This window comes from Bubalus bubalis, chromosome 19 (genome assembly GCF_019923935.1).
Source record: "Bubalus bubalis isolate 160015118507 breed Murrah chromosome 19, NDDB_SH_1, whole genome shotgun sequence".
Taxonomy (NCBI): Eukaryota; Metazoa; Chordata; class Mammalia; order Artiodactyla; family Bovidae; genus Bubalus; species Bubalus bubalis.
In genome coordinates, this window is record NC_059175.1 from 41,832,805 (window position 1) to 41,855,186 (window position 22,382).

Consider the following 22,382-nt stretch of genomic DNA (forward strand, 5'->3'; position numbering starts at 1 on the left):
ATACCGCTTCTAGAACACAGTAGTTAGTAACTCAGTTTCGGGTAGTCAGAGAAGTTGACAATGGACTGATTCCCTGGAGTATGGGTAGGAACGCCTGCTGCTGCTGCTAAGTCGCTTCAGTTGTGTCCGACTCTGTGCGACCCCATAGATGGCAGCCCACCAAGCTCCCCCGTCCCTGGGATTCTCCAGGCAAGAACACTGGAGTGGGTTGCCATTTCCTTCTCCAATGCATGAAAGTGAAAAGTGAAAGTGAAGTCGCTCAGTCGTGTCCGACTCTTAGCTACCCCATAGACAGCCTATCAGGCTCCTCCGTCCACGGGATTTTCCAGGCAAGAGTACTGGAGTGGGGTGCCATTGCCTTCTCCAAGGAATGCCTAAGGGAAGGCAAATGGTAGGGGGAGAGAAAGAGCAGGTGTGAAGGCTGCATTGGAGAAGTGGTCTCAGAGGGTCAAACCTGGAGGTTGGGAAAAGAATTTAGGCTTTTGTTAGTAATCCAGGAAAGAAATGATTGTGGCTAGACTGACCCATTGTGGCAATGACGATGGGGAAAGTTGGAGGTAATTGAGAGAGATCGATGTGGGAGAGTCAGTAGGACTTGGTCATCACCTGAGATGTGATGTTCCCCTTGGAGGGCTGGAAACACTAAGAAACAGGCAAAAGAATGAGTTCAATTTTGGGCAAGTAGAATTTGAAAATCTGTTAGACGGCTCGGTGGAATTGTGTGGTACCTAGTGGGACACAGAAGTATAAGGTTCAGAAAAGAGGTCTTAGCTAGAAATGCTAAATGCCATGAATTAGATGAGGTCAACTAGGAAGAGTCTGTTCAGTGAGAAAGGGCCTGAGGAAGAGGAGGAGATAAGGATAGGAAAAAAGCTAAGATACTGTGTTTGTGGAACTCGTTGAGGGCCCACCCTAGGTTGGTTTTTAATGTGGAGTGCTGGAAATCTCTTGGTTTAGTTGTTTCTTCTCCAGTACCCAGTAACTTGTGGAGAAGGCAGAGACTTGGATTCTTTGAGTTCTAACTAATGCAATAGATGAGAAAATAAAAGTTATAGATGTAAATACTGTAAAGCAGGAAAAGTTATCATAGTTTGTAATATAGCATATTATTAAACAACAATTTTGAGTTTGGATTTTGAAATTTGAAATGCCTGAGACACCTAAAATGATGTTTTACTCCTATTTTGAAATGTCCCTCTCAAAGTGTTAAAAAAAGGAAAGAAGAAAAAAAGAATACTAATTGTTGTTCACAATAGACAACCCTGATCATCCATTATTTTTGACACCAGCCTAAAGTGGATGGAGTAAGGATGTCTTCTGCCTGTGTTTCTCGATGGTAATAATAAAACATTTGGTGGTATTTTTGGTACATGTCAAAATGTTTGTGTCAAATAATCATATTAGCATTTAACTATTACTTGCTAGCTGTGTGAGAGTGGGCAAGTGATATAATTTCTAATTCTGTTTCCTGTCTAGAGGATGTTTATATCTGCCTCAGGAATCTTGTCAGGACTAAGTGTATCAGAGTGCTTACAAGAGTGTCAGGCTCTCAGGAAGGACCACAAACAAAAACAAAGAAAACCACACCCACAGGGAGCCAGGATTTGCCATTATTAGCTAATGATATTACCGGGACAGTTCAAGAGAATCAGTCAAGAAATGTTAGAATTAACTCACCGAAGTTGACAGTTATACAATAAACATATCATAATTAACAGCCTTCCCTGAATACCAGGAATACCTACTTACTAATAGAAAATATAAATAGAAAATTTAAATGAATAAAAGTTAAACTTCTTAATAAACTTAAAAATATATTGATCAATAGGAAGATATTAAGTGTAGTAGATGACGAGGAAGGTGATGTAAATGAATGGAGGGCATGTTAAATTCCTGTAGTGGGAGTGGAAGATAGGGTTAAAAAACATACCAGTGTTCTTCCAAAATATTTGTAGTTTTTAGCAGTGTTGGTGGTATAGTGGTGAATATATCTGCCTTCCAAAAAATCTATAATTTTAATGTAAGTTCAGTTGAGGTACTGTTTTTAGAACTTTACTAGGACTCAGATTTTTCTTGGGAATAGAAGTGAGTGTAATGAAGAAAAATAATGCACAGTTTGGTATGGGTATAAATAGGTCAATGAGACCAATCTGGAACAACATTCAAGTATATATAAAGGTTTACATCTATCATAAAGTTGTTTTTTCAAATCAGAGGAGAAACTGATGTGGAAACAATGCAAACTGTATGGAAAAGAAATTGAGTTCAGATTTCTGCCTTAGATTTTGGACAGATAGAGTAAAAAAAATTAATGTTAAAAGTAACTGAAAAATATATTTATTTAACTGTGCGATGGGAAAGGATTACAGCCATAACACTAAGACTGGAAATAGAAACCAAAACAATCTTTGCATTTGGCCATATAAAGATTGTATGTAGCTATACTGCTGCTGCTGCTAAGTCGCTTCGGTCATGTCCGACTCTTCGAGACCCCATGGACTGCAGCCTACCAAGCTCCTCCGTCCATGGGATTTTCCAGGCCAAGAGTACTAGAGTGGGTTGCCATTGCCGACTCTGATATAGCTATAAATAGAATTAAAAGGAAAATAAACTGAAAAAGGTTACATTACATATGACAGAAGATGGGTGATAATTTAAATAAAAAATTGTCAAAAGACTGTAATCCTAATTTTAAAAATATCGGCATGGTGTATTGATTCATGTTCATTTTAATAAAAGAAGTGAATGTGAAACGCATTATTTCAGTAGTGACAAATTAAATGAGATGCTCTCTTTATAAGGATAGAAAAGATGAAAAACAATCATGTTGACAGGATGTGTGGAAATGGGAAATCACATACGGTTTTGATGGTAATCTAAACTGGTAATTCTTATCTGTAGAGAAGCCTTTAAAAAAGTACACTCTCTTTGTGTGTGAAATAATATGACAAGTCTGCAAAGAACACAAGTGTATTTACAGTAGCATTGTTTACAGTGGGGGAAGAAAGGTAATCTCCTAAATGACAATGATCAGATTTGTCAGATTACGGTATATACATATAAAAGAATGATATGCATTATTAAAAATGGTTCAGATGTAGATGTATTGAAGTAGAATGATGTTCCTGATTTACCACTTTGTTGAGGAAAACAGGCTACAGAGTTCCTGTTTTTAGAAACTTGTGTTTATATATCTATATCTTCTAACATATTTGTGAAATGTAATTGTTATCTCTGAGTGGTGTTACAGGTGATTTTTGTTTTATTTTTCTACAGTGAACATATATACATTTTACATCACAGTAAATATTTTTTTCTGGTAACAAACCTCTTGATGTACACTGCAATATTTAGAAGTGGCATCAATAAGTAATATGTATAATCCTTCTAATCACCCACTATTTCCCCCCTGATGTATACACACCTACACTTAGATTTTCCCTGCCATAAAATTAGAAATGAGTGATAGAGTTGATGGAGAAACTTACTGGTGACTTTGACCCAGATGTAAACTTTCTTGGGTAAGAGTGACTTTGTTAGTAGAGCTGCCGAGCTGGCAGCACGTCGCTAATAAAGCAGTCTCTCTCCTTGGCTGGATTCTCCAAGTCTGTACGGTTCCACTGAAATGTCCTGGGCTTAATTTAAAAATCCACCCTATGGGTTTTTCCCTCCAAGCACGTCCATACGCTGAGCCTTTGCAAATTTCATGCTCCAGCTATTCAAGGAGATAGAATTGCTTTTTTCCTTTTTAATTGAGTTACTATTAGTATTTGTGGGGATCAGAGTTAGGCGAATTGGTGGTTCATTAAGCAGTAATACCCAAGTAGGGGCTTCCAGAGAAATGGTGAGGGATGGTATAACTGGTTCACTCTTGGATTTTGGTCCTCAGGCTAAATTTATGGCTAAGTGGAGATCATGTTTTGTAAAGACTTTTTTTTTTCTCTTGGCAAAGCAAGATATGGAGAATTCAAAATTAGTGTGCTCAATGCTGAGATTGTCTATAGATGGAGATGTCCACGTATTTCCCAGAGATCTTTCTATTCTAGGAGTTATGGTTTGCCGGTTGCCCCTGAACCTGCCGGATGCACACCAGAATCACCTGGGGAGATTATTAAAAGCACAGAATCTTGGGCCCCACCCCCGGAGACTGAATCAGTAAGTAGATCTGGGATAGGGCCCAGGAATTTGTGTTTTTAAACAACTTCAGGTGATTCTGATGTCAGCAGACTGGTGTCATGGGGTCACTGGTTTTTCATACAAACGAATATGGTGGTTTGGCATGACGTTTTTCTTTTAGGTGACAAATGAACTAAACAGGTAAAATAGAAAAGTTTTACAAGGAAGGAACATTTTTAATAGCCTCCCTCTGCCCCCTTTTGAAGTCGCTCCCCAAGCAGGGAGAAGAAGAGAGCTCGCTGGGAGGAAGAAAAAGACAGATGGAGTGACATCCCGGGTTCTGGCAAAGAGAAGAATTATACCTCAATCAAGGAAAAGGAGCCAGAGGAGGCGCTGCCTGACAAAAACGAGGAGGAGGAAGAAGAACTCCTTAAGCCTGTGTGGATTCGCTGCACCCACTCAGAAAACTACTACTCCAGTGACCCCATGGATCAGGTGGTAGGTCTGTGGTAGGAGAGAAGCTACGGACCGGAGCTCCTCAAGCTCGGCGCTGCTGGTGTCTTGGGCTGGATAGTTCCCTGTGGCGGGGCCTGCCCGCTGCATGGTCGGATGTCGAGCAGCATCTCTGGGCTCTGTGCGCCGGATGCCAGTAGCACCCTCATGGCTGTGATAACCGAGGCTGTCTTCTGACGTTGCCCAGTGTCCCCTGGGGGGTGAGAGAACGCCCCTCCCCCTGGTTGAGAACCACTGCTGTAGACAAAAGCTGCTTTACAAAAGGCAAGAGTGCTGCGGGTGTATGGAAGGATCTCTTCATTCTGATTTTTGATGCCACTGCTAGGCTTGATGCTGGTGGTCTTGTAAGCTCTCACTCATAGCTATGTTATGCATCCTGTGGTGTACATCTGTATGCGTGTGTGTGTGTTTCCCTCAAAACGAGAAACAAGGGGAAATTGAGTTTGTCTCTTGCAAGTCTGCCCGTGACCAAAGGTGCCCATAGCAGGTCTCCTGTGCTGGCTGCTGGTTTTGTGGAGTCGCAGTGTCGTCACCTGGGATGGGCTCTCAGGAGAGTCAGCACACGTGCGTTCACGATGGGGCTCCTGGGGCTCAGCAGCCGTGCCTCATTGCCTTGGGGGCCCCACGACCTCTGTGTGCTCGCTTCTCCTCCTCCTTCCATCTCCATTTTATTTTCCGTCACTCTCCCTTTCTTTTTTTTTTTTCTCTCTCCCCTAACAGGCATTATGCCTCCATCCCCATTAAGTTAGGTGTATTTGCCATAGAATGGACACACAGTCATGTTCACTGATGAAACGAATGAGTGAAGGAAGGGATACCTACAGATTTAGGACAGAAGAGCCTGGAGATGTTAGATTTAGTGGGTGGGGTAGATAAGAGAGCATTCTGTTGTTTGGCAATTTGTAAAAACATCTTCGACTTGGACTGGGCCCTTACCTATGGTGAGCTTGAGAGGAGACTGTTGTCTCTGACAAAAAGGTTTGAGAGGTCTCTCTTGGTGGCATGATATTTTACTTGATAAAGAAAAGCAGGGTTTTAAGTCCTGGTTCAGGTGACACAGGCAAGGAGAAGCTCACATGTGGAGCCCTAGTTGTGAAACTGCCCCACGTGTCTCAGATTACCTCCCTGAATTCTTAAAACATCCCTGGAAAGAAGGCATCTGTTACTTCAGAATGTTGTTGTAAATGAGAGTACTTAACTGATCGTGGTTTAAGCTTGCTGGGTTTGTTTTCCTCGACAAGCCATCTGGAGGGAGGTGGTGGCTGGTGTGTATTTAGCGCCTTAGTGATGGCAAGGCCGTAGGTGGGTATCGCTGGCTTTCGGAGGGTCCATCACGGTTGCAGGATGCCCACAGGAGCCCCAGGCATCGTGTCCGTACACACCTCTGCCCAGATACAGATGCAGAGGGCAGTACTGGGTGGAGCCCAGGGTGCCCAGGGATCTCTTCTTTCATCCCTTCGTCCAGAATTGTGTTTAATGGATTAATTTTCCATCTCTGCCATAACCCATCTCCACAGACTTCATTCATGGCTTAAAACACCGCACATTTATTAACTCCCAGTTCTGTAGATCGGAAGTCAAATTTGGGTCTCACTGGCTAAATCGAGGTACTGGCAGGACTGCTCTCCATTCTGGAGACAAACTGTTTTCTTGCTCGTTCAGGTTGTTGGCAGAGTTCAGTTCCTTATGGCTGTGGGATGGAGGCCCTTGTCTCCTTGCTGTCTGGCAGGTGTGGGCTGTTCCCAGCTTCTGGAGCCCGTGTGCATTCCTTGGCCCATGGACCCCTTCCTTCATCTTCAGAGCCAGCAGCGTGGGTCGAGTCTCTCCTGTGCTCTAAAGATCTCTTGCCTCTTCTTCTGTTGCACCTCTGACTGCTGTTGTGAGAGCCTCTCCACTTTTAAAGACCTGTATTCAGTTGTGTCCACCCAGACAACCCCACCTCAAATTCTGTAGCCTTAATCGCTTCTGCAGAGTTCTTTCTGCACTGAGAGGTGGCACGTTCACTGTCCAGGGATTAGGACAGAGACATCTGTGGCATAGGGGGATGGCTTCTGAGATCCCGGGTTCTCCGCCCCAAACCTGAAGGGAATCCCAGTTCTGTGAGCAAGAGGGAAGGGCAGAATGGCTCCCCGTGGGTATCATTATTCTTGAAATAATGTTGAAGGCACTGAGGTTCAGAGCATTTGAACAGCAGAGCCTTTGCTTTTCCTCACCTTTGTTGTGGGTGTGTTAAAACTCCAGTGTAGAAGGAAGGCTGATAAGCCAGAAGGCCAGCGTTGGCCTCTGTGTGTGCACCGCTGCTGCAGAGAGGGCCTAAGTGTCAGACCTACCCCGGCATCACCAGAGTCAGCAATGAGGTGGGGCTGAGGAAAGCAGGCACCCTCTCTTGGGAATAACTGCAGATGTCAGGATTGAATATTCATTTTATGTTGGAAAGGTGCCTTTTGAAAATGTCAAATGTACATTTTAGGTGGGTGTTTAAAGTGATTTTCAACCTGGGAGGAGAGTAAGGGAAAGTGAGCAACTTCCTCCAGGAATGTATTGCAGAACCCTGTGTTTGTAAAGAGTGTGTGTGTGTGTGTGTGTGTCCCTGTGTTTATGGGGTGCATGTGTGGTTTGTGGGTCACTGGGTTAATGGGGAATATACACCACCAGTGAATTTCAGTAGGGGAGGCGTATATGTTCTCTAGGAGGGTATCAGGTGTCATGAATTCTGAGGGGTTTATGATTTTTTGGTTGCTGTATCAGAAGGGCATAGATGAAGGTTTCTAACGTTTCTAAGGGTTGGCAAAGTGCATTTACCTGAGGACAGTGTCAGCCATAAATGTGTGTGCAATTCAGAGCATCATTTCCAGCACTCTGGGCATTTTGTGTTTAAAATGTTTGTTAAATTGAGGGTTGAAAAATGATATCTTGCTGTTAAAATCTTTGGTTATCGGTGAGTTCTTAAGTCTCTTTGGTATGACTATTATTAATATAGTTCCTAATATTGATCCTTTATTTTTCAAAGGGAGATTCTACTGTAGTTGGAACAAGTAGGCTCCGTGACTTATATGACAAATTTGAGGAAGAGTTGGGGAGCAGGCAAGAGAAAGCCAAAGCTGCTAGACCCCCATGGGAGCCTCCCAAGACGAAGCTAGATGAAGATTTAGGTGAGTCAGAAGTTACTAGACCGAGATCCTGTGCTCTTTTTTTATTGTTTAATACCAGACTTTTGGGATGTGTCCTTGAGAGTCCCATAGTAAAATTTCCTAATGTCCATTTTATTTTAATTCCAGTCAGCAAATACATAGCAATGTAACTTTCTTCTTTTCGATTTTCTTTTCCCTTAGTTATATTCAGTAGAATACATAAGAGATCTCATTTGCAAGGCATGCTGGCCACTGTGTCCCCCAAGACTCCTTCTGTCTTAAAATCAGAAGGGACCACAGTCCAGCCTCCCGTCAAAAGCAGGAGCCTGTTCCCGTGCCTCAAGCTCTGATGGGCAGGCATCTCCTGTGGCTCTCTCCACTGCCAGGGTGTGGAAACTCCAGCCAGAGTCCAGCTCTGTTTGAAGCGCTCTCTTTATTCACAAAGTTTCCATCACTTTCTTACATATTTTCACGTACGTATTCTGAGACTCCAAGGAGATGCTGAGATCACTGCTTCTCACCATGTTGTGTCCTTAGCCCCTAACGCAACGCTGTACGCAGAGGAGACGTTCAGTGTGCCTTTTCCTGTGTGTTATCTGGCTCTCATCTGCCCACCTTTGTTATTTCTCCCTCACTCAGAGGCAGTGTCCATGGTGGGGAAAAGCACGACAGAACCAGCTGGCCCGGGTTTGAATCCTTGTTCCACCACTTGAAATGTGATCTCGGGCAAGTGATGTGATTTCTCTGTGTCTCGATTTTCTTGTCTTACAAGAGGAATGACAGTACCCATCTCACGTAGTACACTCGAAAATACAGCAGTGTCAGGGCTCCTTCTTACTACGCTGTACTGCATTAATCTCTTGTAGGATCACTCCAAGTTCTAGGTCTTCTTTTTTTCTTTTTTGATTGTAGTAAAATACAAAGAACATGTGCATAATACATGTAAGATATACTACTTAGCCATTTTTGAATGTATTGCTCTGTAGTGTGTTACGTGCATTCATATTGTGTAAACAACCTTTGGAACTCTTTTCATCTTGCTAAACTGAAAACTCTATCAGGATTAAAGACCAACTCCCCATTCCTGTCTCCCTTTGCCTCTGGCAACCATCCTTCTACTTTCTGTCTCTATGAATCTGACTACTCTAGGTACCTCATATAAGTAGAGTCATACCATATTTGTCTTTTGTGACTGGATCGTTTCGTTACAATAATTCTTGGTCTGTTTTTATCTAGTCATTTTTGAAGGACTAGAGTCTCCTATTGTTACTATTGAGAGAAAAAAATTTAGAATCTGATTCAGTCTGATCTTCAGAGCCTGGCATTCATGACCTTTTATCCCCTCACTTCTGGATTTTTTCCTGTGAGGCCTTTGCTCCAGCCAGAGTCCACCCATCGTCTTGCTCCATGCTTTTGCCTGTGGCGCCCCTTCTGTGTTCCTTTCCTTCTCATCAGCCTAAGCCCGCCCCCATCCCTGTGCCTGCGTCACGTGCACCCCTTCTAGGAAATCCCGGTGGATCAGGGTGGATTCACTGCACCTTTTAGGAGGTGCTAAGACAGCTCTGGCGGTTTGCATTTTCTCTGGTCTTGTTCACCAAGTCTTTCTCTAAAAATCTTTGATCCTTTGTTTCCCCCTCTAGATTGTGACTTAGCATCATGGGCTCTATTAGATTTCATGGGTTGCTTAGCAGAGTTCTAGTGTGGAGTAGGCACTGGAGTGTTTGCTGGAAGATAATCAGCTGTCCTTACATTTCTAAACGTAGGTCCTTACGTTTCAGTCATTTGGAAGTAAATCTTCATGTAAAACCTTCATGTAAAATGTAAATCTTCATGTAAAACCTTCATGTAAAATCATCTTGCAGACTGCTTCAGCTTCTCTCCATCTTTTTCCCCTCACCTCTATAGAGAGTTCCAGTGAATCCGAATGCGAGTCTGATGAGGACAGCACCTGCTCTAGCAGCTCAGACTCTGAAGTTTTCGACGTCATTGCAGAAATCAAACGTAAAAAGGCCCATCCTGACCGACTTCATGATGAACTTTGGTACAACGACCCAGGCCAGGTGCGCAGGCTTTTATGCTCTTGCTGTGAAGGTTGCACACCCACACATCACATTTATGACTGCCGGCTCAGAAGATGCATGGTAGCTGGTATTGAAACTGAATTTTACTCTCAGGGCTGGGCGTCATCCTTCACAGCTTATTTCTTTTCAGCTTCAGCTCCAAAGCCTAAGCACCAGAGCAAGTGTTCCTTGAATCATATTTGACGATGTTTGTAAATCCTGTGTGAGGGAGCAGGATGGTGGTGCTGCCTCATTAAACTTGCAGTAAACGGAAGGAGACGAATGGTAGGATCAGGGAGAGAGCTCTTGTAGCTCTTTTTAAAGGCAGTTCATCTGGAAGTTATCTTGTAGCCGTACGGTAAACAATGTCCCAGGCCCTATGAGACTTTGTATTTGCCAGTTGGTAGAAGTCACGATTTCTTGTAACTTCTTGTTATTAAGCATGTTTGAGCTAATGACATCGTGTGTGTTTGTGCGCAGGTGCTCAGTTGTGTCCGACTCTTTTCAACCCCATGGACTGTAGCTCATCAGGCTCCTTTGTCCATGGGATTCTCCAGGGAAGAATACTGGAGTGGGTTGTCATGCCCTCCTCCAGGGGATCTTCCCAGCCCAGGGATCGAACCCGCATCTGTTGTGTCCCTGTATTGGCAGGTGGATTCTTTACCATTGCGTCACCTGGGAAGCCAGTGACATCATAGTTGGACATAATTATTTTTTATTTTCACTTACTGTTTTATTATGAAGTTGTACTGGTGGAACAGTGGTAAAGAATCTGCCTGACAATGCAGGAGATGCGAGTTCAATCCCGGGTTGGAGGGATACCACTGGAGTAGGAAGTGGCAACCCACTCTAGTATTCTTGCCTGGAAAATTCCATGGACAGAGGAGCCTGGGAGGCTCTAGTCCATGGGGTCACAAAGAGTAAGACACTATTGAGCAACTGAGCATGCACACACAGTAATACATAGTGCAAAATAGTATCTTTATAAAAGAATTGTATTTTTACAAATGTATAATACATACAAAAATAGTATCTTTAATACATGTCAACTTATCAAGCATAATTAAACATATCCCTAGAAAAAGATCATTTAAAATTTATATTTTGTAAGTAAATTCATACCATTCTACATTATTTTGATATTGTTCTCCTGGTTCATATTAGATTACATTATCTAATTTTTTTTTTTTAATATAGAATTAATGTAGTTAGAATGCCTGACAGAAATGTACCTTGTGGTCCTTTTTGCTCTCTGAGAATTGAGCAGAAATGTTTACAAATTGTTAATACATTTTGGAATCTTTGCTTTGGTACATTAATCATGTATATGATCTTTTTAAACAGCTTTAGCAAGTTATAATTCACATACCATACAATTTACACAATTAAAGTGTACAGTTCATTTTTTTTGTATATTCACAGAATTGTACAGTCATCACAATTTAATTTTAGAACATTTGTGTGTCCCCCAAGAAAAATCCTTTCTCCATTAGTCACTCCCCTTACCTGGTGTGTGGTCTTTTAATGGACTTTGTTCTCATATCAAGAAACAAATAGTCTCAGTGTTGTGTTAACTGTATTTGGTTTTGTATCCCCTGTACAGATGAGCCTTATAAAGGGCTGATCTGTATTGGAGACCAGACCCTGGTAAAAGACAGGCATGTAAGATGTCTATTTGCTTCCCTGGAAATAAGTGAGCACTAAATGATTTTTCTGCATTTTTCATCACAAGTTGTGCCCTGCATTAGGAATGTGTTGTGACTTTGGTGGGAATTCAATCACATCTCTGTTTGCCAGCTGTTATTTTGGATAATATCTTAATGTGATTTTTTTTTTTTTTAGGTAGCCATATTATTCCTCTCTTGTACCACCTGGAGCTTTAGATTTCTCAAAGAGATAAAGAGACTTATAGTTTTTTTAAAATTTCTTTTCAAAGTTATATTGAGCTATTTTTGACAAAATGAGTTATAAATCCCTAGAACTCTAAAGAAATATGTATATGTATATAGAATATATATGTCTCATAATAATATCGTATATATAAATATCTATGTTTTAATTAATACCAAAAAAGTGAGAAATGGAACTCCACTTCTCCATTCTCCAGACTGATGCTCTGATCTCCTTTTTGATTCCATATTAACCATTTATATTGAATAAACTCACGAACTGGTTAAGGCCCTTTAAGGTTTTGACCTCAGTTCTGCCTTTTTGGCGGAGAAGGCAATGGCATCCCACTCCAGTACTATTGCCTGGAAAATCCCATGGATGGAGGAGCCTGGTGGGCTATAGTCCATGGGGTCGCTAGATTTGGACACGACTGAGCGACTTCACTTTCACTTTTCACTTTCATGCATTGGAGAAAGAAATGGCAACCCATTCCAGTGTTCTTGCCTGGAGAATCCCAGGGACGGGGAAGCCTGGTGGGCTGCTGTCTCTGGGGTCACACAGAGTCGGACACGACTGAAGTGACTTAGCAGCAGCAGCAGCTGCCTTTTTGGTCTTGTCACTCACTTATGTGATCCATTCCATGTGATCCATTCCATTTAGATGGGTCTCATGTTCCTGGGTTCAGACAGTAAAGAACCTGCCTGCAACATGAGAGACTTGGGTTTAATCTCTGGGTGGCGAAGATCTCCTGGAGAAGGGAATGGCTCCCCACTTCAGTATTCCTACCTGGAGAATTCCGTGGACCTCTAGAGGAGCCTGGTGGGCTACAGTCCATGGGGTCGCAGAGAGTCAGACACGACTGAGCAACTAACACTTTGCTTTTCACTTTCATGTTCTTGGAGCATAACGTTGGATTCCTTCTTTCTCTTTTTTCTCTTTTCCTGGTTTCTCGTGTAGAATAGCCATCTCTTTTCACATTTTGGCTTCTTGAAGCCTGTTTTTTCCTTTATTTTGAAATTACTAAGCATATCATGTGTGTGTTATTTCTCCCATGTAAATATTCTTAGTGCTTGCTTCAGCAGTACATACACTAAAATTAAAATAAGGGTTCCTTGATCATGTGGACCCTGAGCTAGGTATCACCCACCTATCCCCCCTGTAGTGCTTAACCAGCAGCTTTCTATCCAAGAAGCACCCAGGATTATTCACTTATCGAATCATGTGAGTGGAGTTCATGGCCAGAAAATGAGTTAAGGTGAAAAAACAGACACAGAGTCACCTGATTAATGCTATAAGTTTTTCTGGTTCTAGGAGTCATTTTCTTCCTTCTGCTTGAGATACCTTTTGGTCTCTTCTTTGAAAACATTTAATCTGCAGGTCACCTTCAAAGCGTTCTACATGTTCCTTCAGAATATAAACTAGGCTTTTCTTTTGTGAAAGAGTCATTTTTCCTGAAATAAGAAATAGCGGGAACATACTGGAAAGCAGTAGGAGAAGATGGGGGCAAACAGGGCGCTGACACTGATATTTTCTGCTCGGCTGCACAAATAAGTCGGGAATCCAGCGTTGTCATAGCGTTTCCCTTTATCAGACAATATAGACAGTTTGCAGCTTTATTGGTTTTGGAACATCCGTTTAATCTTCAAACCTTGACAGCCTTTCAGAGCTTCGCTACTCATGACATTAAAACCCACACAGTTTCTGCGGCATCGTCGTGCATGGAGTGGATTTTCCCCCCAATAAAAACGAATTACATTCTGTTTCTGACAGATGAATGATGGCCCTCTCTGCAAATGCAGCGCAAAAGCGAGACGCACGGGCATCAGGCACAGCATTTATCCCGGAGAAGAGGTAACTGGTTTGGGTTATTATATTTGTCAGCACTGAGCAGCCAGAAGTAGACAGATGCCGCTGCTATTCTGCTCCCCATAAATGAAGTAATACCCTGGAAATAGTCTTCTCAGGTTCCCTGATAGTCTCTGTTACTAATCATTGGAGGGGAGACATACTTGGGTTTTGGGAGTGGAATGGGAATGTTATCAAGGACACTTCGGGAGGTTCATTATTTAAAGTAGGCAAAGTGAATTTGAGTTGCCCTTTTTTTAAAATCATTTTCAGTATCCTAAAATGGTCTGTAATTGTAATTGTTTTTCATGTTTTTGTTGTAAACGGTGGTGAATCTCTGGAGAAATGCTCTTATCGAGGTGCTGTATGGCACATGTCCTCTTTCCTTGGGGATGTGCGTGTACGCCGTTGCCTTTGTCAGTCTTTGTCTGTTGTCCCCACTCAGCTGTGAGCGTCACACGGACTTGTTTGACCTGTGTCACACCCTACCCCTGGGTTGTCAGGAACACTCCAAATGTGTTTGCATGATGAGTTGAATACTTTTACATTGAAGAGTTATATGTAACTACTCCCGATCAATTATTTGGCTTCATTTTTTTCCCCATTACGTTTTAGTTTTCTGCAAGGTATTCTCATTAATCCCAGGATTGTCACTTTATGCTTCAGCACGCTGTATTTAGGGCTTCCCTGGTGACTTAGTGGTAAAGAATCTGCCTGCTATCGCAGGAGGCGCAGGAGATGCTGGTTTGATCCCTGGGTCGGGAAGATCCCCTGGCGAAGGGAATGGCAACCTGCTCCAGTGTTCTTGCCTGGGAAATCCCATGGACAGAGCAGCCTCTCAGGCTGCAGCCCATGGGGTCGCAAAGAGCTGGATACCACTTGGACTAAACAACAATAACAACAAAGTATAGTGAGGGCGTGTGGGACAAGGCCTGTGCCCCGTGAGTGTCCGTGTGCATGCCTCAGGCCGGGGTCTCTGCAGGCGGGGCTGCTGTGGAGACCTTCCATGGGCAAGAGGAGTGTGGGCTCAGGACTGAGCAGAGGGGGAGGTCCACCTGGGGTGGACCTTTAGAGCTGGGCTTGTCGAAGTTGTCTCACGTAGGGCCAGGATGGTTTTCATACGCGCATCTCTGTCTGTCCTGAGCAAGCCGCCCAAGAAAGGGCATGCCGTTGGTGGATGGGGTTCTTGTAGTAGAGGGTGACCTGGAAGGAGCTGATGGCTGCAGGCTGTGTGCTGACTGTTTTTCGCACGGCTGGGAAGCAGGGCCCTCTGTGAAGGGAGATTCGGGTGGGCAGTGGTGCTGGCTGAGGCAGTCAAACCCATTCTTAGAGTATACATGGCCCTTTCACCATGGATGGGGCCTACATGGTCCACATTCTGTCAAGGGGCCAGTTGGCCCTCAAGGGATGGTGCCATATTGGGGCCCCAGCAGTGGTCATTATAGGTGGCTGGCATGGCAGTCAGCTTAGCAACTTAGCCTTGGATGCTGTTGAGCTCCATCTGTTCCTGTGTCCATTTCATGTCCATTCATTCATTCATGCCCATCCTGTCGGCTCTGGGGGACTGACTACTGACTGAGGCTGGCCGGGGCATTTCCTCAGCTCAATGATTTAGAACCTCTTCCACGCTGGGTGTCCCCCGCCCTGGGGACACCCTAAGACTGTCTTATCCCTGATCGTCCCAGGTTTTTCCTTCTAGGTCTCTGACCAGCTGGCCGGCCACTTGCTTTCTGCCATGCTGCTGCTGCTGCTGCTACTAAGTCGCCTCAGTTGTGTCCAACTCTGCAACCCCATAGACGGCAGCCCACCAGGCTCCCCCATTCCTGGGATTCTCCAGGACAGAACACTGGAGTGGGTTGCCATTTCCTTCTCCAATGCATGAAAGTGAAAAGTGAAAGTAAAGTCGCTCAGTCGTGTCCGACTCTTCGTGACCCCATGGATTGCAGCCCACCAGGCTCCTCCATCCATGGGATTTTTCAGGCAAGAGTACTGGAGTGGGTTGCCATTGCCTTCTCCGTTTCTGCCATGAGTCCATCTTTATTCTAACCTCAGGCTACTTCTCTTTCCACACAAAGTAGATGACCAGGTACACCACCTGGAACCCCGCCCACTGGGTGGTCTCCCTCGTCCTTGTCTTCAGAGCCATTCATGAAGAAGGCTGCAGCACAGTCTGTTTTTGGCTTGCACCTCCTTTCTTTTCTTTGTTTTTTAAAGAACGCTGTTTTATTTATTTGGCTGTACCGGGTCTTAGTTACGACGTGCAGGATCCTTAGTTGTGGCATGCAGGGTCTAATTCCCTGACCAGGGATCGAACCCAGGCCCCCTGCTTTGGAAGCTTAGAGTCCTCACCCCAGGGCCACCAGGGAAGTCCCTGTACTTCCTTTCTGGCTGACCCATTTGCAAACTGAGCTTGGACTTTTCCTTCTGTTTTCAGCGCCCCCGTCTTTAGTCATCAGCTGAGGGAGTGTGCTGATTCGACAGTGGTGGGTGCCCAGTTTGTTGATGCCCCCTACTCTGTGTGTGCCAGGTTCTGTGGTTCTGGTTATAGGCACCCTCCTTCTTATGATGGCCCCACCCAAACTTGTGCCCAGAGGGGACTGGCAGAACCCAGCTCTTGTCGGGCAGTTCCAGCCCCACATCTGTTTGCTGTCCCTTGGCCGTGCCTTCCATGTCTGCCAGGGCCCAGCAGCATACTCGAAATTGCTTTGCAAAGGCACATGATTTTTCATGATAGACAGCACGGCTTGCCTTCAGAACCTCAGAGGCCAGCATGGTGATTCTCCCAGTGTGTCCGTAAGCCCCTCTCAGCATCTTTTCCTACCAGCAGTCTGGGATTTGCTGAATCATGTGGCTCCCATTGCAGGGCAACTTGAGCTGTGGTTTGAAACTGCCAAGGCCTTTCTCACTTGAGCAGGCCTTTCTCACTTGAGTTGCTCTCATAGCTGGTGGTCTTTTGTGCCATTTTATAAATGGGCTGTAGTAATATCCTCTCTGAGGATGGCATTGCCTCCTGAACTCGAAGAGGCCCACCTGGTATTCTGCTTCCTTCTTCACTGTGGGAAGGGAAGAAGCAGTAGTTTTGTGTTTTACTTTGGATGGCTGTCTTGGAACCACTGACTCCTAAAAATGGTGTGGCTGTGGGAGGCCCTGAATCTTGGTAGGGTTTCTCTCCCACCCTTTGGAGCATGTACAGTTTACCAAGACTTTTCGCTCAATCGACATAATGTCAAAGATACAATGGAACAGTATGACATGCTGCAGTATTCTAGATCAGGAGTGCCTTGGACTGTATAATGACAGTGAGTAGAAGAATTCACACAGGCTGGTGGCAAAACCTAACGGTTTTGTCTATTGTTGTCTATGTTGTCTATATGTTGTCTATTCCGTGTGAACGCGAACCTGTTCTCATCAGAGCTGGTCCTCATTCTGTTGGGGTAGGAAAGAATACATTCAGCAGGTCAGTTGCCGCATACTTCGTGCCTGAGATCACGTTCATCTGCTGAAACTGCGCTATAACGCCTGGCACGGCAGGTGCAGTCGGAGCTGCTTGGCTGAGCTTCTTGTGGTCTATGGTCATCTGCCGGGATCCACTTGATTTCTTCAGGGCCCAGACTGGTGCATTAAACAGACCGTGATAGGGGCAGTCACCCTTGTGTCATTTGGATCCATAAGGGTGGCACTAATCTCCACCATTCCCCCGAGTCACACTGTTTTTGATGTCCAGGTTGGGTTCTGCTTGACCTTTCCTACTATGGTGGCTCTTACTCCACAGATCAGGGACCCAGGGGGAGGTGTCACTGTCTGCCCATTTTGTCAATTCCAGTGGTACATTTAGGGACCAAGGAAATGACCACTAGGTGGATCTGTAGACTCAGTGGACCTCCTATAAGCCAGACCGTGACCAAGATCTATACTACCTTGGCCTCATCTGCCCCACTCTGACAGGGATAGCAGGATGATATGTCCAGTCTTTGAGTATCACTTGATTCAGATGCTGTGTCCAGCACTCCTTAAACTGTGTGGCTTCTTCCTTCCCCAGTGTACAGTTCCCTGAGCACAATGGGCATAGGCCCCTTTGGGGAAGGACAGGGCTGTCGTGACCATTTTTGCTTGTGATCGTGTCACAGGGCCTGGCCACTGGCCTCTTGGGCAGCCTTTTCAGTCCAGTAACTTGATCGGGTCTGGAACTGGGCAAGGGTTTATGACTGTGTATTGGAGCAACCTTAAGCCTCTTGTTTGTCCAGTCTTGATTTCTTCCGTTGGCACAAACTAAGGTGGTATGCTTGTCAGCTACCCATTTATTTTGTACCCAAGGGCTCCAGGCTGTGAAAGCCTCTTCTGTAACCCTTTTGGGTTAGATCCCCTTGGCTGCCACTTCGGTCCTACTGGTCATGATGGTAATTGTGTAACCTGGCTTCTTATAATGAGCTCCATTGTCTTGCCTCTGGTTTCAGAGTCTTGTCATCCCTGATGTGGTCAGCAAGCTGTGTACTGTGTCAGCCCCTCTTATGCTCAGTCCTGACCTGAAGAGGATGCCACCACTGATCATCCTACTGATGCTGGTGCCCCTTTGCCAGCATGTTCCTTTTGGCCTTGGTCAGTGGCATGTCCTCTGGGCCATGAAAGATGATTATCTGGTATATTTTTCAGGCATAGATATTATATCCATCCCAACGTACCCATTTCCTTGAATCTTTGAATTCCTTCTTCTTCTGTCTGTCCTGCAGTTTTGGTATTTTCACTTTAGTCAGCATGGACCATTGCTTTTTCACGCTACTAAGACATCTGACGGAGAAGGCAATCTCACCCAACTCCAATACTCTTGCCTGGAAAATCCCTTGGACAGAGGAGCCTGGTAGGCTGCAATCCATGGGGTCGCTAAGAGTCAGACACGACTGAGCGACTTAACTTTCACTTTTCACTTTCATGCCTTGGAGAAGGAAATGGCAACCCACTCCAGTGTTTTTGCCTGGAGAATCCCAGGGACAGGGGAGCCTGGTGGGCTGCCGTCTATGGGGTCACACAGAGTCAGACACGACTGAAGCGACTTAGTAGCAGCAGCAGCAAGCAAGACATCTGAGTGGAACTTCCCTGGTGGCTCAGACGATGAAGAACCTGCCTTCAATGCAGGAGACCCTGATTCAATCCCTGGGTCAGGAAGATCCCCTGTAGAAAAGAATGGCAACCCGCTCCAGTTTTCTTGCCTGGAAAATCCCATGGACTGAGGAGCTTGATGGGTTACAGTGCATGGGGTCACAAAGACTCAGACAGGACTGCGAGACATCTTAGTAGGAAGTTCCCATCATCTCCTGATGGCCTTGGATCCTGAATGCTCCCAACTCCGTCAGCTCTTCCCTAACCAACTCTGTTTCCTGGTCCTCTTGATCATGTACTGCCAGTCCTGTGTGAATTCCTGCTGCTGGCATGTGCTGGCTAGTTCTTATAGTTCCTGTGGGATATTATGTTTCCTCTCAGTAGTTTCCAGCTGTGAAATGTGAAACCAGTTATGCTGTTCAGTTCAGTCGCTCAGTCACGTCCAACTCTTTGCGACCCCGTGGACTGCAGCACGCCAGCCTTCCCTGTCCATCATCAACCCCGAGAGCCTGCTCAAACTCATGTCCATCGAGTTGGTGATGCCATCCAACCATCTCATCCTCTGTTGTCCCCTTCTCCTACTGTCTTCAGTCTTTCCCAGCATCAGAGTCTTTTCCAATGAGTCAGTTCTTCCCATCAGGTGGCCAAAGTATTGGAACTTCAGTTCCAGCATCAGTCCTTCCGATGAATATTCAGGACTGATTCCCTTTAGGTTTGACTGGTTTGATCTCCTTGAAGTCCAAGGGACTTTGAAGAGTCTTTTCCAACACCACAGTTCAAAAGCATCAATTCTTTGGCACTCAGCTTTCTTTATGGTCCAACTTTCACATCCATACATGATTACTGGAAAAAACATAGCTTTGACTAGACAGACCTTTGTCAGCAACGTAATGTCTCTGCTTTTTAATATGCTCTCAAGTTTTTCATAGCTTTTCTTCCAAGGAGTAAGTGTCTTTTAATTTCATGGCTGCAGTCACCATCTGCAGTGATTTTGGAGCCCAAGAAAATAAAATCTGTCACTGTTTCCATTGTTTCCCCATCTATTTGCCATGAAGTGATGGGACTGGATGCCCCATGATCTTCATTTTTTGAATGTTGAGTTTTAAGCCAGCTTTTTCACTCTCCTTTTTCACTTTCATCAAGAGGCTTTTAAATTCCTCTTCACTTTCTGCCATAAGGATGGTGTCATCTGCATATCTGAGGTTACTGATATTTCTCCTGGCAGTGTTGATTCCAGCTTGTGCTTCATCCAACCTGGCAGTTATGCTGTGGTATGACCCTAATTATAGGTCTCTTGTCAGGTAGGGAGATTTGATGGGGTGGGGGAGGTGAGGACAATGTCACCTTCAGGGGCTTTCCTTGTCTTCAGACAGAGGAGTGCTTGCTCTTCATAGACAAGGGTAGGTTGCCTCTGAAGATTCAGAAGGTTTAGAGGACTCTAAGGAGGCAAACTGGAGAAGGAAATGGTAACCCACTCAGTGGGAAATCTTCCCTGTGAAATGCAATGGACAGAGGAGCCTGGTGGACTACAGTCCATGAGGTCACAAAGAGTCAGACACGACTGAGTGACTAAATGACAACAAGGCGTCAAAACCTGTACGTCCGCATCCCAGGTTCCATAGCCCTGACCTTGGAATAACAGACCTACGGTGGATGGTTGTTAATTAGTCTTTAAGGTCCACCGACTCTGACAGGTGAGCCCCAGGCGTAGTCCTGGCGCACAGCCTGACCTCGAGCTGCTGGTGATGGGAGCCTCTTAGTGGGCCGTCAGCAGGTCGTCTGCTTTCACGTCTTGCTTCCAGTTGCCTTTCCTCCTCCTCCTCTCCGGCTGCATTTCTGCAGAGCAGTGGTTCTCTTAGGCCTTCTGACTAGTATCAGCAGCACCTCAGACCTTATTAGATGTGCAGATTCTCAAGCCTGCCTCAGCTGCTGAATCAGAAACTTCCCGGCACGAGGAGCAAGCAAAACTTAGGATCACCCTAAGGTTTGAGGAACAAGGTAGAGCATCAGTGGTGCTCGGCAGTAGTCATCCATCCCGCTATCCGTACAGCTTCCGGTCACTCCAAGTCTTCAACACCTGGCGCATTGTACCCGCTTCTGCTGGTACAGTCGCCCACTGAGCATCTTTGAAAGTTTTAGCTGGCGAGTTATCTGGTGCCAGGGGCTGTGTGTGCCACCAGGCACTGTGATGGGTTCCTTATTGCCAGTCGGATGGCAGGTGATTCAGCTCCAAAACCTCATCTTACCTCCTGCTTTCTTGGATCATCTCTGGTACCTACTGTCACACCCTGGATTCTCCAGAAGCAGATGCGAAGGTGAAGTCTGGGGCGCATGATGTTTCTCAGGGATCTTCACCTGTGAGCGGAAGAGGGTATGAGCAGGATTGGACAGAGGGATTGGCCGAACTGTGAGTCAGCCCCAACAAAGCCCCGGTCAACCTGGTGATGACCCAAGGAATGAGTATTGCCATTCAAGGTGGGCCGAAGTGGCTGGGCCTTCGTACCTGCCTCGCTCAGTATACACCTGACATCAGGTGAGGGGCTCTGCTCGTGACGCAGATCCTGAAGGAGCCGGCAGCTAGAGACTGCTGTCAGCGCTGTTTAAGGGCAGCAAGTCCTTCCCTGAAGGGTGGTCTGGGTCACACATCGCTGTGTCTGTCAGAGTACCCAGTGATTCTGCTGATGCTGCTTTCCTTTTCTTGCCCTAAGCTCCATGCACGTTCTGTTCCACCAATTCTTGTGGTTCCTGCATTTCTGTTTCCTTCTATTTTTACTCAGCGTATTTAACCATATCACTTTGTTCCCCTTCCTGTTATAGCCTACTGCTATTACTTCTGAGATTGTTCTTTTTGCTTTTTGGTTTATTGGGAGGTTAGTAAGGTCAAGTATTGTGTTATTTTACAAATGAAAAGGAAGATAGTCATGGAAATTTAGTTCTAGAAAGATCTCTATGTTGTTCAAACCCCTTGTATTGTATGTGAATAGGCAGGTTGAATACCAGTGACCAGCCAGCCCATGTTTATCCATTCAGTTAGTGGTAAAGTGAATACTGTTCTTTTCCTACCAGTTTGTGAAGGAACACACATAAAACCTCTTTTGTCAGATGTGAATGTAGAAAATACAGTCTAGTTTTGAGTAACAATATTTTGCCACTTTACTCATAAACTTATTTTTGTTTTTCCCCTCAGGCCATCAAGCCCTGTCGTCCTATGACCAACAATGCTGGCAGGCTTTTCCACTATCGAATTACAGTCTCACCTCCCACAAACTTTTTAGTAAGTTCCTACCAAAATCTATTTCATTTGTTAAAAAATATAAATAGGATCTATGTGTGTTAATAGGTTGAAATGTGAATAGGCTAAGTGTGAACTCAGTTCTTAAAAAAATATTTTATTTTTATGCTGATAAAACTGGCCTTTATCATAATGACTTTAATTTGGCTTCCTCTCATTATACTAATTTCTGTGTCGTTTTTCTTTTATATTGTTGGTACCTCATAAGACCCAGTGAACTATGGATAGGTCTGTTGGAGCTATGGAGTTGGAAGAATGCATAGAACACCTGTGTATCTCTTAAAAATTGGCAAATAACTTATATATTATCTAGTGACCCATAACTATTGCATTTATGACAGTAAATGCCTAATATTTGTTGACTGTGGTACCAGGCACCATTCTGTGTTTGAAATGTATTAACTTATTTCTCACAGAAAGTTGATGGAGTAGGTATTATTT

The 22,382-nt window shown here is 44.7% G+C and overlaps 1 protein-coding gene across 5 annotated transcripts in view; it reads left to right on the top strand.

Moving 5' to 3' along the window:
- DROSHA (drosha ribonuclease III) overlaps positions 1-22,382 on the top strand; it is a 124,483-nt gene that overhangs the window by 12,967 nt on the left and 89,134 nt on the right. For all 5 annotated transcript variants that reach the window (XM_025270434.3, XM_025270433.3, XM_006067803.4 and 2 more), the window contains 5 exon segments: positions 4,383-4,614; positions 7,640-7,781; positions 9,666-9,820; positions 13,481-13,561; positions 21,837-21,923. In XM_025270434.3, the coding sequence (XP_025126219.1) occupies positions 4,383-4,614; positions 7,640-7,781; positions 9,666-9,820; positions 13,481-13,561; positions 21,837-21,923 (697 nt within the window).